General features: G+C 48.1%; 1 protein-coding gene across 10 annotated transcripts in view; it reads left to right on the forward strand.

The window, feature by feature from the left end:
- Positions 1–16,614, forward strand: part of OSBP2 (oxysterol binding protein 2) — a 238,736-nt gene that overhangs the window by 15,284 nt on the left and 206,838 nt on the right. For 3 of the 10 annotated variants that reach the window (XM_063722721.1, XM_063722719.1, XM_063722720.1), the window contains 2 exons: positions 7,580–7,714; positions 8,748–8,925. In XM_063722721.1, the coding sequence (XP_063578791.1) occupies positions 8,777–8,925 (149 nt within the window). In that variant the 5' untranslated portion in view covers positions 7,580–7,714; positions 8,748–8,776. 10 annotated transcript variants of the gene reach the window in all.

Consider the following 16,614-nt stretch of genomic DNA (forward strand, 5'->3'; position numbering starts at 1 on the left):
ATGATTTCTCTCATTTCTCCAAACAGGCCCCTTGATTTTCCACCTTGGAACTAACTTTCTTCCTCCCTTCCTCCCTTCCTTCCTTTCTTGCTTTTGTTCTTCCTTTCTTCCATTCTTTCTTCTCTCCTTCCTTTAACCCCATCCCTCCCTCATCCCCTCCAATCCCCTCCCCTTCCTTCCATCACCCAGGCCAGAGTACACGGGCGTGATCATAGCTTACCACAGTCTGGAACTCCTGGCCTCAAGTGACCCTCCCACCTCAGCTTCCCAAGTAGCTAGGACTATGGGTATATGCCACAAAGCCCCACTAATTTTTTTACTTCTTGTAGAGACGGGGGGTCTCGTTGTGTTGCCCAGGCTGGTCTTGAGCTCCTGGCCTCAAGCAATCCTCTTGCCTGGGCCTCCCAAAATGCTGGGAGTACAGATGTGTGCCACTATGCCCGGCCCACCTCAGAACTTTTGATTCTACTGTTCACCCTGCAAGGAATATAGACTTACCCTCATTTCTACCTGAGGAAGGTCAGCTCAGACTCTTCGGGGCCTGCCCTGACATGAGCTCTGCCTTCCTAGACTAGACTCTGCCTGTCTCCCATCAGACAGGGAGCTTCCACCAGGCAGGGGCTGGACACGTTAGGAAAAGAGAGGCTTGGGTGGATAACCTTTTCTTTGTAAAAATTGCATTATGCGGAACCAACCATAATCTCTGGAGCTCTCAGGTAATTTCTATGGCAGTCCCCCTGATTCCACATTGCTTTGGAGATTCTGTATACTTCACTAAGGAATCACTGACTCCTCTGAAAGGTTTTCACATAAAACCTGTCACTATCACTCTAAGCAGAGGTCACTAATTACTAGTCCTCCTGGGGCCAATAGTGGGGCGTTGATTCGATCAAACACTATGCTTCTCATAGTGATGAATTTAAGTACTTTGGATGTGGTATACAAGCTGCAGTTAGCTGAAGATCCCACCACTGCCATCTTCCTAAATCCAAGTGCATTTAATCTCCCTGGTCCCTGAAGGCATGTGAGTTTGTGATTACTCCAAAGTGTTAGAACAGGGTCAGATGTGGTGGCTCACGCCTATAATAGTGCTGGCTCGGCCAGCACTTTGAGAGGCCGAGGCGGGCGGATCACGAGGTCAGGAGATCGAGACCATCCTGGCTAACGCGGTGAAACCCCATCTCTACTAAAAATACAAAAAATTAGCCAGGTGTAGTGGCACGTAACTGTAGTCCCAGCTACTCAGGAGGCTGAGGCAGGAGAATCTCTTGAACCTGGGAGGCGGAGGTTGCAGTGAGCCTAGATCATGCCACTGCACTCCAGCCTGGGTGACAGAGTGAGACTTCGTCTTAAATAAATAAACAAATAAATAAATAAAGTTAAATTAGGCTGGGTGTGGTGGCTCATGCCTGTAATCCTAGCACTTTTGGAGGCCGAGGCAGGCAGATCACGAAGTCAAGAGATCAAGACCATCCTGGCCAACATGGTGAAACCCCGTCTCTACTAAAAATACAAAAAAATTAGCTGGGTATGGTGGCGGGCGCCTGTAGTCCCAGCTACTGGGGAGGCTGAGGCAGGAGGATTGCCTGAACCTGGCAGGCGGAGGTTGCAGTGAGCTGAGATCATGCCACTGCACTCCAGCCTGGTGACAGAGCAAGACTCCGTCTCAAAAAGAAAAAAAAAAAAAAAATTAAAGGATTTTTTCCAGCCTATAGCCAGAAAGTGGCAGACCTGGGATTTGAAACTTCCAGACTTGTGCCTTTAGCTGCATGCTGCCCTCACTCCCACTTAGGGCCAGTTCTGAAGCAGGGTATGGTTCAAGCCACTCCAGACCTTTCCTGAATAAAATGAGACACACACCAGCATCTAGTTTTGTATCTGCGGCCACAAGCTCATAAGAGAACCTGTCTGGATTTTGGAATGAAGACCAGATGGCAGCTGGGAGACCTGGGTTTTTATCCAGTCAGTGATGTGACCTCGGACTCTGGCAGAGGGGGACGGTGATATTTGCCATCTCACAAGGCTAACCTCAGGTGGAAGTGATGGCTTGTGAGCAGTTCTGCAAAACAAGGATGACCAGCTACTCCAGAGCCTTCCAGCCCAAGGGGACTTTGCTCCTTGCCATCTTTTAGCTTTTCCTTCTCCTGAGCCTCTCAGGGACAGTCTGGCAGGGTTTGTTTTGGGTGGGCAGGCACCTTGGGGTTGGAAGCTCAGGTCTATATTCTTTTACTGCACAGGCAAGCAGGTTTTTGGACTAGAGAACCTTCTGTTTGAATATTGGCTCCCCATTTGCGCTCACGCGCGTGTGTGTGTCTGTGTGTGTCTGGGCAGGCCTCTTTAGCTTTGTGAGCCTTGATTTCTTCTTGCATAAACATGGGGGTTATGAAACCAATCTTACGGGGTTGTTTTAAGTGTGGGAAGTGATGTATACAAAAGGCCTAACATTTGTAAAACAGAAGCATTTTATAGTAATTTTCTTTTCTTCTATTCTTTTTTCTTTTCTTTTTTTTGAGATGGAGTTTCGCTCTTGTTGCCCAGGCTGGAATGCAGTGGCACGATCTTGGCTCACTGCAACCTCCACCTCCTGGGTTCAAGTGATTCTCCTGCCTCAGCCTCCCGAGTAGCTGGGATTACAGGCGTGTGCCACCACGCTTGGCTAATTTTTGTATTTTTAGTGGAGACAAGGTTTTGCTATGTTGACCAGGCTGGTCTCGAACTCCTGACCTCAGGTGATCCACCTGCCTCGGCCTCCCAAAGTGCTGGGATTACAGGCGTAAGCCACCGTGCCCAGCAGTATTTTTTTAATGGTTTGTTTGAATCAGGATTAAAATAAAGTTCACACACACTGTATCTGGTTGATATGTCTTTTTAAACTTTATAACATTTTCCAATTCACCTCCTATTCCTAGGCCATGCATTTATTGAATAAAACTTGTCATTAGGATGTAGATTTTTCTGTTTTTGGATTTGACTGTCTGACTCCTTGGGCCATTTAGCATGTTCCTCTGTCTCCTGCATTTTACAAGTACTGTTCAAACTAAAAACTAAACAGGTTTAGTTTTTTTGAATGGAGGGAGGTGGTATAAAAATAATCATAGGTGGTGCTGTTTTTCCTATGTGGTCACATGGGGAGGCACATAATATCCTGTTGCACTTTTTGTGATGCTAAGATCAACAGGTAGAATCAGCTGATGTCAGCCTGATCCTTTAAGACGTTCCCCATCAACCCCATCACTTAGTAACTATTGGTGATTATTTGATCCCTTACAGTATTTCATTAGGAGTTGGCAAATATCATTTTTTTCTAATTCTATAATTCCTTCTGCATTTATTATTTTTATTATTATTTTTTTGAGACAGGGCCTTGATCTGTCACCCAGGCTGGAGTGCAATGGCATGATCTTGGCTCACTGCAACCTCTACCTTCCAGGCTCATGTGATCCTTCCACTTCAGCCTCCTGAGTAGCTGGGACTACAGGCACATAGCACCATGCCCAGTTAATTTTTGTATTTTTTGTAGAGACGGGGTTTCACTATGTTGTTCAGGCTGGTCTCAAAACTCCTGGACTCAAGCAATTCACCTGCCTTGGCCTCCCAAAGTGGCGGGATTACAGGTATGAGCCACTGCGCTCGGCCTCCTTCTGCATTTATTCGCTAATTATTCATTTATTTTTTCCTTCATAGAGATGGGTTGTCAGTATGTTGCCCAGGCTGGTTTCAAACTCCTGGGCCCAAGGGATCCAGCTGCCTTGGCCTCCCAGTGTTGAGATTACAGGCGTGAGCCACTGCACCTGGTCTAGCTAATTCTTCTATACACATTTTTCCTTCATGAACTTTGTTACTATGAGATAGTTTGTACAACAAGGATAGGATACAGACTTAATTATTTCCCTTTATCAATTTTCACAATAATGAATTGGTACTGTGGTAACCTCCACATAGGACCAATAAGGTGGGTTTTTGTTTTAGTGGGTTTTTGTGTGTGTGTGTAACTTTAGGAACTTATGCATTTAATTTATGGATTTTTATATAGTTGATGTTTCAGCCCATTGCAATCATTATTCTTTTTTGCTCATATTCTTCCACCTCTGGCCACTGCGAGCCCCTTTAAGTTGGCCCCTGAGTGCTTTTGACACAACAGTGGTCTTGAATAGCCTCTTCACTTTCTGGCATGACAAAATGTCCAGGCAGGCTCATCTTGCATATTTCCTGCCCCAGACTTGTAGTTGGTAAAAAATCTCCTTTGGGCCGGGTGCAGTGGCTCAAGCCTATAATCCTAGCACTTTAGGAGGTCGAGGCAGGCAGATTACCTGAGGTCAGGAGTTCAAGACCAGCCTGGCCAACATGGTGAAACCCCGTCTCTACTAAAAATACAAAAAATTAGCCAGGTGCAGTGGCGCGTGCCTGTAATCCCAGCTACTCGGGAGGCTGAGGCAGGATAACTGCTTGAACCTGTGAGGCAGAGGTTGCAGTGAGCCGAGATCATGCCACTGCACTCCAGTCTGGGCGACACAGCAAATAAATAAATAAATAAATATATATATAAATTTAAAAAATCTCCTTTGTCCCCAGGAATCCTTCTTTCTGTAGGCTAAAGAGCATTCCTCACAGTGTGGTGTCCACCCAGCTCTGTTCCATCTCCTGTCTTACTCTTCCAGATATGATGAGCTATTTATTACTTCCCAGACAAGCTGTTCTTTCCCAACATAGGACTTAGAGTATGCTGGTTCCTTCACCTTGAATGCCCTTTCACTCCTTATCCCTTGGACTCAGTGCAAACGTTGTCCCTTCTGTGACTCCTTCTTCACTCACTCTGGCAGAACTAATGAAGATGGCAGGCCCTGTCATCTTTGAGAGCTTGGCCATTTATTGCAGCAGTCAAAACATATCCTTAAGTACTTGTTTACTAGACAGCTTCCTTCCTTAAGGGTTGCAAATGCATCTGATGCATACATAGCAGGCACTGAGCTTTGCCCATTGTGGTTATTTCCCAAGCTTGTCAACCTTGATCTCATCTCCTTCTGCTCTGGCCTCTGTTTAGTTCATTTCACCAAATATTTCTCAGAGAACCCTCTAGTAAATGACTAGAGAATATTTACTAAGCATTTACTATGTCAAATATGGTTTACATACATTATTTCATTACAACCTGAGAGGTAGTTGTATTATCCTCATTTTACAGATGAGCAAGCGGAGGCTCAGTGGGGTCACTGAAGGACCCACAGCAAGGGAGTGGCCGAACTGGGATTTCTTTAGTGGGTCTGACTCCCAAAACCCTAGATGTTCCCTCCACAACACTGTCCATCAAAATGTGCTCCATGATTCACCCACATGCAAAACCTCTGGGAAATCATTAAAATGCATGTTCCCAGCCAGGCGTGGTCCCTCATGCCTGTAATCCTAATACTTTGGGAGGCCGAGGCGGGTGGATCACCTGAGGTCAGGAGTTCGAGACCAGCCTGGCCAACATGGTGAAACCCCGTTTCTACTAAAAATACAAAAATTATCTGGGCCTGGTGGCGCATGCCTGTAATCCCAGCTGCTCGGGAGGCTGAGGCACAAGAATCGCTTGAACCCAGGAGGCAGAGGTTGCAGTGAGCCGAGATTGCGCCGCTGCATGCCAGCCTGGGCAACAGAGCAAGACTCCATCTCAAAGTAAATGAATAAATAATGAAATGCATGTTCCTGGCTGGACGAGGTGGCTCATGCCTGTAATCCCAACACCTTGGGAGGCCAAGACGGGAGGATTCCCTGAGCCAGGATTTCAAGACCAGTCTGGGCAACATAGGCTCCATTTCTACAAAAAAAATTTTTTTAATTAGCTGGGTGTGGTGGCACATGCCTGTAGTCCCATCTAGTCTGGAGGCCGAGGTGGGAGGACCACTTGACTCCTGAAGGTCAAGGCTGCAGTGAGCCATGATTGCATCACTGCACTCCAAACTAGGTGACAGAGTAAGACAGTCTCAAGAAAAGGAAAAGAAAAAAAAAAGCATGTTCCTGGATTCCACCTCTGACTTACTGGGGATGGAAAAGTGAATTTCTTTTTCTTTTTTTTTTTTTTTAACTAAGACGGAGTCTCGCACTGTCGCCGGGCTGGAGTGCAATGTTGCGATCTCGGCTCACTGCAACCTCTGTCTCCCAGGTTCAAGCACTTCTCCTGCCTCAGCCTCCCGAGTAGCTGGGATTACAGGCACACACCACCACACCCGGCTAATTTTTTAATTTTTAGTAGACAGGGTTTCATTATGTTGGCCAGACTGGTCTCCTGACCTCGTGATCTGCCCGCCTCGGCCTCCCAAGGTGCTGGGATTACAGGCATGAGCCACCGTGCCCAGCTCTGGAAAAGTGAGTTTCTAATAAACCTCCCTGGAATGATTTTAACAATTATTATCATTAATTTGAATCAGTGAAACATACACACAGTGAAACATACACAGTAAAACATACAAAAGGTTCAAAGTGTGAGTGAAAAGCAAGCATTCCACCTCATTTCCCAGTTGTCCAGTTCTGTCCCCCACTGCACCCCAGAGGCAATCACTTTTCCTTGGGGTGACTCACCACGCTGAAGTTTGAGGGTCACCGTCATACATATGGGATAGACCAAGATGGGGGGCTCTCTGCACTCCAGAGCTCACAGCAAAATTGCAGGTAAGACCACCATTCAAAGACAAGTGCCTGAGGAAGGGGTCTCAAAGTCACCAGCAAAGATGCCAGGGGCTCCTGTTCAGTGCATGTCTGCACCTCCTATTTCTAGGACCTTCCAATCTGCTTCCTTCTGGGGACTACTTCATGTAGGAGGCAGTCCCTACACAGGTTATCTTGTCACAAGCAAAGAACAGGAATGGATAGGTGGGTAAGGGGAGAGTAAGACGTGATGATGAACTAAGGGGAGCCTGCAGAGAGGTCTAAGCTTGAAAGGTCTGGACAGAAACCCAATATTCAGTCTTTCCATTTGTATTTCTGATTATTTGTAGTAACCATCAACTTTCGTCATTTGGAAAGATTCTTAAGAAAAAAAAATCACTGATGGCTGGGCACAGTGACTCACGCCTGTAATCCTAGCACTTTGGGAGGCCGAGGCGGGAGGATCACCTGAGGCCAGGAGTTCAAGATCAGCCTGACCAACATGGTGAAACCCCGTTTCTACTAAAAATACAAAATTTAGCCGGGCATGGTGCGGGCCGTGGAATCCCAGCTACTAGGGAGGCCGAGGGAGGAGAATCGCTTGAACCTGGGAAGCGGAGGCTGCAGTGAACCAAGATCACGCCACTACATTCCAGCCTGGGCTACCCAGTGAGACTCGGTCTCAAGAAGAAGAAAAAAAAAAAAAAGCGGAAAAAAAAAATTCGCTTATGTTTTAACCATTCTGGGGTCACAGCCTCCTTTGGGAATCCCATGAAAACTATGGACCTACTCTGGAAAAATGCACAGACAGGTAAAACTCCACAACTACTGCGAAAGCCTCACAGACTGCCAGCCTACCCAGGGATCCCAGGAGGTCCAAGTTAAGAACCCCACTTTGAGATGTTTCTTGCACTAAAACGCCTCGTTTACAAAAAGTCTTCCCATATTTGTTTAGAGAACCCGAACGATGTCGTCACTTGCAGCGAAGCGCCCTGGCATGAACCGTAGGCCAGCTGGCTCAGGAGGTGGAGGCGGTGGCGGCGACTTGGGGCCACTGCTTCTGGCGGCCGCAGGAGCGACCCACAGACAGGTAATGGCTGCCATGGGGGGCGGGGCGTCGTCTTTAGCCTTTAGCGCCCCGTGCTTCGTGCGCATTTCGTGGCCTCTGGGTGCCGTACCTGCTTCCCGCCCGGCTTTCCTGGGTGGCGGAGAGCGAACCCACCCCACCCTGGGTTGGGGGAGGGGGCGTCGGCGCAGGGTCCCGTGGGCAGAGCTGCGCTGGGAGCCGGCGGGCTCCGCATTCATCATTGTTCCTCCAGCGCCTGGCACGGGCTGGGCCGCAGCAGAGACCGTGGCCTGAAGCGCGCCATCCCCTCCGCGTTGCCCGCCCGCCCGCCGAGCTCTCCGCCCACAGGTGTTGCCAGGGCTCCTTCCACCGGCCGGACCGAGGGAGGACCCAGGGGCCAAACCTGGCCCGCGGCTGGCCGAGAGCACAACAGCCGGCGGGCGCTGGCGGGCGCGGGGCCCACGGGGCCGCGGAGGGACCCGCGCGCGCCCCCGCCTCGCGCCGCGCGCACGTGAGTGCGCCCCCGGCCCCGCCCCCGGCCTGCTCCCCGCCCCTACTGGCCGCTCGGCCGCGCGCGGGTCGGCAGGCTCTATGGGGAAAGCGGCCGCTCCGAGCCGAGGCGGCGGCTGTGGCGGCCGCTCCCGTGGGCTTTCGTCGCTCTTCACGGTTGTCCCCTGCCTGTCGTGCCACACGGCGGCGCCGGGCATGAGCGCTTCCACGTCCGGCTCCGGGCCGGAGCCCAAGCCCCAGCCCCAGCCCGTGCCCGAACCGGAGCGGGGACCGCTGTCAGAACAGGTGTCAGAGGCAGTTTCGGAGGCAGTGCCAAGATCGGAGCCTGTGTCCGAGACGACGTCTGAGCCGGAGCCAGGGGCTGGGCAGGCATCGGAACTGCTGCAGGGGTCGCGGCCGGGGTCAGAGTCAAGTTCAGGTGTAGGGGCTGGGCCCTTCGCTAAGGCCGCATCAGAGCCGCTCTCCCGGGCGGTGGGGAGCGCGCCCTTTCTCAGACCCGAGTCAGGATCGCTGCCAGCGTTAAAGCCCCTGCCTCTTCTGCGACCAGGACAGGCGAAGACTCCTCTTGGGGTTCCAATGTCGGGGACTGGCACGACCTCCAGTGCCCCACTGGCCTTACTGCCTCTGGACAGCTTCGAGGGCTGGCTTCTCAAGTGGACCAACTATCTGAAGGGCTACCAGCGCCGCTGGTTCGTGCTGGGCAATGGTTTGCTATCTTACTACAGGTATGGAAGCGCCAGGGTGGGACATGGGGGTTGGAGGGTGGTGATGCTGCAGGGATGGTGATGGAGGGCCTCCATGGTTGGGGGACACTGCCACTAGTCTAGAGATGTTTAGGGGCATGCATTCCAGCAAGCCAAGTCACACTTCTGGCCCGCCGCCAAGGGCTGGGGGCCCTGACCTCTGGCAAGGGTGAATGTGATCTGCGGACATGACCTCTGGCAAGCTTGGGTTTTTGGGCAAGTGGGGAGGTGGAGTAAGGGAGTGATCTGGGGCCTCAGTTCCCTTCTGCTTGGCAGTTGTGGGGCTTGGGGCAGCTAGCTAGAGTCAGCCCCTCAAAGTCCTTGCCCTTTCTGGTTTGGGAGCTAACATCGTTGTGTGTTTGGGATTGAGGGAGACAGTCACCTTGTTCAGTCCTTAGGACCCACACTCTTAGGAAGGGCTGCTTATTCTTCCCACCTGGGGCAGTTACTCCCACCTTTCCTGATGCCTCTGGTTGCCAGGCCTTGGGCTGGGCACCACAGACTCACAGATGTATTGGACACGGCTCCTGGCCTTCCGGAGTCCATCTTGGCATTTTGCAGAGAGCTAGGAAGTGTTTTGCTGCCCTCCTTTCTTATTCCAGACCCAGCACGGAATTCAAAATTGAAGTACAGTGGTGAGAGAGCTAACACTGTCTTCCCACTGAAACTGGTTGAAAGGAGGTTACTGAAGCCTCCCTTTGTTTTCTTACTGGCTCTTCCCTGGGTCTGCTTCCTGGGGATGGTTGGTTTAAGCCTTGAGAACTCAGATCAGTCTATGCCAGTCGTTCTCAAACCTGAGTGTGCATCAGCATTCCCTGAAGAGCTTGTTGGAACACAAACTGCTGGGCCTCCCCACTGAATTTCTGATACAGTGGGCCTAGGGGAAGGGCCTGAGATTCGGATTTTCTAATAACTTTACCGGTGTGGCTGGTGATGCTGGTCCAGGACCACACTCTGAGAAGCACTGTTTCATTGCTGCACACAAAAGGACCTTGACTTGCTGTTGTTGAAATTCAGGTCACTTCACTCACTTCATTCAGCCAACAGTATCCCTTCAAGTCACCCACTACAGGGTTTTGTTTTTTGTTGTTTTTGTTTTTGAGATGGAGTCTTGCTGTGTCGCTCAGGCTGGAGTGCAGTGGTGCAATCTTGGCTCACTGCACCTCCACCCCCCGGGTTCAAGCAATTCTTCTGCCTCAGCCTCCCGAGTAGTTGGGATTACAGGCGCCCGTCACCATGCCCAGCTAATTTTTTTTTTGTATTTTTAGTAGAGACGGGGTTTCACCATGTTGCCCAGGCTGGTTTCGGACTCCTGACCTCAGGTGATTCGCCTGCCTCGGCCTCCCAAAGTGTTAGGATTACAGGCATGAGCCACCGTGCCGGCCTGTCCTGTCTTACAAATGAGGAGTTCTGAGGTTTGATGGGGAGACACAGAGCCCATTATCCAAAGTCACTGGCCCAGTAGGTGGTAGAGAGGGATTCTGAACACCAACATCTGGACCTGTCCCAAATGTGTCCTTATACCCACTCACCTTTGAGTTCAGCATGTCTGTGTTACCTGTATTTACCAGGTACTACTAAACTGAAGAGTTAAAGGTAATGTTTATAAGTATAGTCTCCCACAGTGGCAGAAATGCCTGGTTTTAGTGGAAGTAAAACCTGATATCATGCTTTTGGGTTTTAATTGGAAGAGCAAAGATGTCCATCTTCTTTTTTTTATTTTTTGAGATGGAGTCTCACTCTGTCACCAGGCTGGAGGGCAGTGGTGCGATTTCGGTTAACTGCAACCTCCGCCTCCCAGGTTCAAGCAATTCTCCTGCCTCAGTCTCTCAAGTAGCTGGGATTACAGGTGTGCGCCACCACACACGGTTAATTTTTGTATTTTTAGTAGAGGCGGGGTTTCACCATGTTGGCCAGGATGGTCTTGATCTCTTGATCTCATGATCTGCCCGTCTCAGCCTCCCAAATCTTCTTTTCTTAAAATAAAATGTGTAGACGGTTGACATTTCAGAGTAATCTCAAATGTGCAGATTCTCTGGGTAACTAAGAAAAATTCTTACTGCTTGCTAATAATGTTGTGAAGATAAATGCTAGTTTTGTGTGGAGGAGGGAGTGAGAACAAGTTTCTTGTGTGTGTGCATGTACAGTCCAGCTCTGCAATTTCCTTTTCGGACTTTTCGAGATTCTAAGGTGGGTCAAATTGTTGCTGACCTCACCCGGGTATAATGAATGATTCCTGACATTTATACTATCCTGTTCCCTCATTGCATTCCATGCAAAGCTGGCCAGGAAAGGGGAACTGAGGCTGAATGAATGAACCTCAGTGGCCTCCCCCGAGGTGTCCAGCTTGCAGGCTGTGTGTCCAAATGCCACCAGAGATGAGTATATGTGCAGAAAAGGCCCATTTGAGGTGCAGCTGGAATTGCCACTTGAGATGTTTGACGCCGCTCTCCTGTCCCCACTTCTGATCTGAATCCCCCCTTCCAGAACAGGCCATCCTACCAGCTGGGATCAAGGCCTGAGCATCCTCCAGGTCTGTCACGTAACCCTGACAGCAGCAGGGTGGGTTTTCGGATGCGCCAAATGTGCCCAGTGCCGTGCATGTGTGTTATTTCCTCCAGCCCTCTCCAGACACCCAGCTCTCAGCAGTTGGCCAAATGGGTGTGGCTGGGGACAGAGGTGAGATTAGGTGCTTGTGAGTTGGAAATAGAGTGAAAGAATTTTTAAATTCATGATCTCTTTTTCTTGGGGGTTGGTAGAGTCAGGCTTACCTGCTTGGCAATGTGGCTGGCGAAGAAGGAATCAGGCCATTTCTCTTGCTGGCTTCCATTTTGGAAAGACCACTCTCAACTTTTTATTTTTAATTTTTTTTTTTTTTTTGAGACAGAGTCTCGCTCTTTTGCCAGGCTGGAGTGCAGTGGCGTGATCTCAGCTCACTGCAATCTCCGCCTCCCAGGTTCAAGCGATTCCCTTGCCTCAGCCTCCCGAGTAGCTGAGACTATAGGCGCACAGCACCACGCCTGGCTAATTTTTTGTATTTTTAGTAGAGACGGGGTTTCACCATATTGGCCAGGATGGTCTCAAACTCCTGACTTTGTGATCTGCCCACCTTGGCCTCCCAAAGTGCTGGGATTACAGGCGTGAGCCACCGCACCTGGCCAACTTTTTAATTTTTAACTAAGTGAAGCCTGGTGTTTGGAGAAAATGTGGGCGTCTATTTCTTGTGCCCCCTGCCATCCCATCCCACTTTCTGGCCTCCCCTCCTCCAGGATAGCAGCCACCATTCCTAATCCTGGTCGCCATCCACTTTTCTTCCCATTTTATTTAATTTTATCTCATCTAGGTGTAATTTTTAAGAGCCCATATTTTTTATTGCAGTTTTTTTTTTTTTTTTTTTTGAGACAGAGTCTTCTTCTGTGCCACTGCTGGAGCGCAGTGACACGATCTTGGCTTACTACACCCTCCCACTCCCAGGTTCCAGCGATTCTCATGCCTCAGCCTCCTGAGTAGCTGGGATCACAAGCGTGTGCTACCGTGCCCAGCTAATTTTTTGTGTGTTTTTAGTAGACACAAGGTTTCGTTATGTTGGCCAGGCTGGTCTCAAACTCCTAGCCTCAAGTGATCCACCCCCCTCAGCCTCCCAAACTGCTGAGATTACAGGCATGAGCCACTGCGCCTGGCTATGCAGTCATCTTTAACCTTATTTCAAAAAGGGTTTCTAATATATAGAGTATGTTATTTTTACAGGACTTGTTTTGACTATTGTATAAAGTCCAGGGTGCAAATGTAGCACCTTTTACTTATGCATTTTCCTAATGATGGATCACTACAAACATTCTTGTATGTGTGCAGGAATTTCTCTTGGGTATAATTTCTGGGTTGTAGAGAATTGTGAATGTTCATCTTACGTAATGCCAAACTGTTTCCCAAAGCAGTTGCACAAATTTATATTCCCACCGGTCATGAAAAAGAGATTCTGTGGATCCTTATCCTTTGCAACACTTGGTATTGTCAGTGTTGATTTTGCTAATCGAATGGGAACTGTGATCGCTCATTGTAGTCCTGACCTGCATTTCAATTTCCATTATTTTTACCTTAATAGCAAAAGAGTGGGGGTTTGGATTAAAATTTCTCCTTTCAATGTGACTTCCTCAGGTAATTCTGCCCTGGATTTTGCTCGAGAAACTCATTTGATTGCTTAAGTATATTCTAAGGAAGAAAGCACATTTTACCAATAGTTGGGCTTAATAACATTCATATTATTAAGAATTTTTAAAAATGCTCTTTATAAATATTATCACATGTAAAAAGTATTTCTATGAGATATGGATAATTGTTGGCAGATTTTCACTTCTTTCTGACAATGTGCTTGGAATATAAATAAGACAGAAGACAAGATTCTTTTTTTTTTTTTTTTTTTTTTTGAGATGGAGTCTCGTTCTGTCGCCCAGGCTAGAGTGCAGTGGCGCGATCTCGGCTCACTGTGACCTCTGCCTCCCAGGTTCAAGCAATTCTCCTGCCACAGCCTCCCGAGTAGCTGGGATTACAGAGGCATGCCACCACACCCAGCTAATTTTTTTTGTATTTTTAGTAGAGACGGGGTTTCACCATGTCGGCCAGGCTGATCTCAAACTCCTGACCTCGTGATCCGCTTGCCTCGGCCTCCCAAAGTGCTGGAATAACAGGCTTGAGCCACCGAGCCCGGCCTAGAAGACAAGATTCTTATTCCATTACTTGGCATTCTTAATTATATGTTTATTTGCATACTAACAAGGAGAATATAGGAATATGGTTTTTTGTTCAATGTTGGCTTTTTTTTTTAATTGCAGGAAGTTCCCTTTGAAAAAATTTATCCCTAGTTCTTATCTCACAGGGAACACGTGATTCCATAAAATTAGAGAATAATTCCTAAATGATACAGAATTTTCAAAGGTATTGTCATCAGCAAGTTTTTATGGAGAAAGTGTTCCAAACACAAGTTTTATTTACATTAATGACAACATTTATTAGGTTAGGCAAACTTCTGTTTTGTTGTATACCAGTTGTCTGCTTGGTGACATTATAAATGACATTTATTTCTCAGGAAATGATTTCAAACAGAAGCATTTTAAATAATTTATTTATTGTTCATACTGATCTATGCTTAGTAATGGCTAAGCCAGTTAGCAAGGAGTGCCTCCCAGAAATTAGCCTGGGTCTATAAGATAGATAGCTGCAGTCAAGTGAAAACAAATTTTGAAAGTCCTTGGCTGGGCACAGTGGCTCATGCCTGTAATCCCAGAACTTTGGGAGGCCGAGGTGGGCGGATCACCTGAGGTCAGGAGTTCGAGACCAGCTTGACTAACATGGTGAAACCCACCCCGTCTTTACTATATACCAAAAAAAAAAAAAAAAAAATTAGCTAGGCGTGGTGACGCATGCCTATAATCCCAGCTAGTCGGGAGGCCGAGGCAGGAGAATTGCTTGAACCTGGGAGGCAGAGGTTGCAGTGAGCCAAGATTGTGCTATTGCACTCCAGCCTGGGCAACAAGAGTGCAACTAAGTCTCAAAAGAAAAAAAAAAGTCCTTTGGCTGAGGAAGACCACTGAACACTTGGTGAGCTGCACCCATTTTGGGTCAGTGGCCAGGTAACAGAAGATGGCACACCAAGACATTGTTGCCTCTGGGATAGATTGTGTACTCACCCTTCCCATGAACTCAGTTCTCAAAAGCCAACTGCTGTGAAAATTGGGCACCGAGAAATATTGTACTGTTTTCAATGTCAATTTCTTTTTTCTTTTTTTCTTTTTTTTTTTTTTTTTTTGAGACAGAGTCTCGCTCTGTATCCCAGGCCGGAGTGCAGTGGCATGATCTTGACTCACTGCAAGCTCCGCCTCCTGGGTTCACGCCATTCTCCTGCCTCACCCTCCCAAGTAGCTGGGACTACAGGCACCTGCCACCACACCCGGCTTATTTTTTGTATTTTTAGTAGAGACGGGGTTTCACCATGTTAGCCAGGATGGTCTCGCTCTCCTGACCTTGTGATCTGCCTGCCTCGGCCTCCCAAAGTGCTGGGATTACAGGCGTGAGCCACCACGCCCGGCCTTCAATGTCAATTTCGATAATACTCAAAGGCTGGAGATGGAAAAGTCCATCCAGTTGCAAAGTGTCCCTGAAAACATGAAGTTGAGGGTGCAAGTGTGCAGGATTAGTCCTCACATAATGGGCTGGATACCCCAGAAGGTAGCTTTATTGGATTCAGCTTTAATTTGAAATTATTATTCATTGTTACATACTCTGAGACTGTTAGGAGGCCGAAAAGAAATGCACAGGTTGATCATATGTAAGCATTTGAAGTATATTTTCTTAGCATTTAGCACAGAGTTGTTGCAAAGAGGTGACAAATGGACTATCAGCATATTTTGGAGGAGCACAGTGCACACCAACATTCTTAGCAAGTTCTAGTGACATGAATTGTCATTTTCCCCACCAAACCTGCCTCCCCCTCCTAACTCTCCTCTTTCTATGAATAGCTGAATACCTCTGAGTCATACTTGCTGCCTCTTCCCTCCCTCTACCCTCCCTCATCCCACATTAGATGAAATTTCCAAGTCCTGCCTGTCTATCTCCTCTAGCTCCTCCTCTCCATCCCAGCTGCCGCATCATGGTTCAGGTCTGCCTTCTGCTTACCTGGTGTCCCAGCTTCTGTCCTGGACAGTGCATCCCTGCTGTGGTGCTAGTGTCCCACCTCCATGACCCTGGGCTTGTCTCACCTTCTCTAGGATTCTCTTTCAATAGTACCTTCTCTGCTGGGCGTGGTGGCTCACGCCTGTAATCCCAGCAGTTTGGCAGGCTGAGGCAGGTGGGTCACCTGAGGTCAGGAGTTTGAGACCAGCCTGACCAACATGGCGAAATCCTGTCTGTACTAAAAATACAAAAATTAGCTGGGCATGGTGGTGGGTGCCTGTAACCCCAGCTACTCAGGAGGCTGAGGCATGACAATCACTTGAACCTGGGAGGTAGAGGTTGCAGTGAGCCAAGATCATGCCACTGCAATCCAGCCTGGGTGACAGAGTGAGACTCCGTCTCAAAAAAAAAAAAAATAAAAATAAACAAAACAAAACAAAACAGTACCTTCTCCTGTGTAAGCAGATCCCTGTATTGAATATCTCCTGTTTGAAATACCTAGAGTAGCCCTGTACTGATCCAAAGAACCAGGTCTTCCTCCTTTGGGAATTTACAGGGTATGTCTGAGCTTCTCTGCAGATAACTTTGTGTCAAGGGGACACCATGGCCAAGTTTGGCATCTTCTTTATATTCCACATAGAGCCTGGAGTAGTACTTGCCACTGATACATCTCAGTAGCTTGGTTAGTCTGTTAATGGATGAGTGAGTAAATGAGTTAGAGTTGCCTGTGAGTTTTATGGGATTTCAGAAAGCCAAGTATGTTCATGTCAAACTTGAATTTTTCTTAATTTGTCTTCCATTTCAAAAACTTGTTTGCTGCAATAAGTTAACTGGGGAGATAAATTGGAGATTGTAGGCTTAAGCCAGGAGTGCAAGAAAAGCAACAGTGGGAATGTGGATATAATGTGTTTCTAGGTTTGAATGCGTTGCAATAGGCTACTCAGTGAACCAATATCTTATTTTTTTTTTAATTTTTTTAGATGGAGTCTCGCTGTATTGCCCAGG

This window comes from Pongo abelii, chromosome 23, assembly GCF_028885655.2.
Source record: "Pongo abelii isolate AG06213 chromosome 23, NHGRI_mPonAbe1-v2.0_pri, whole genome shotgun sequence".
Classification (NCBI taxonomy): Eukaryota; Metazoa; Chordata; class Mammalia; order Primates; family Hominidae; genus Pongo; species Pongo abelii.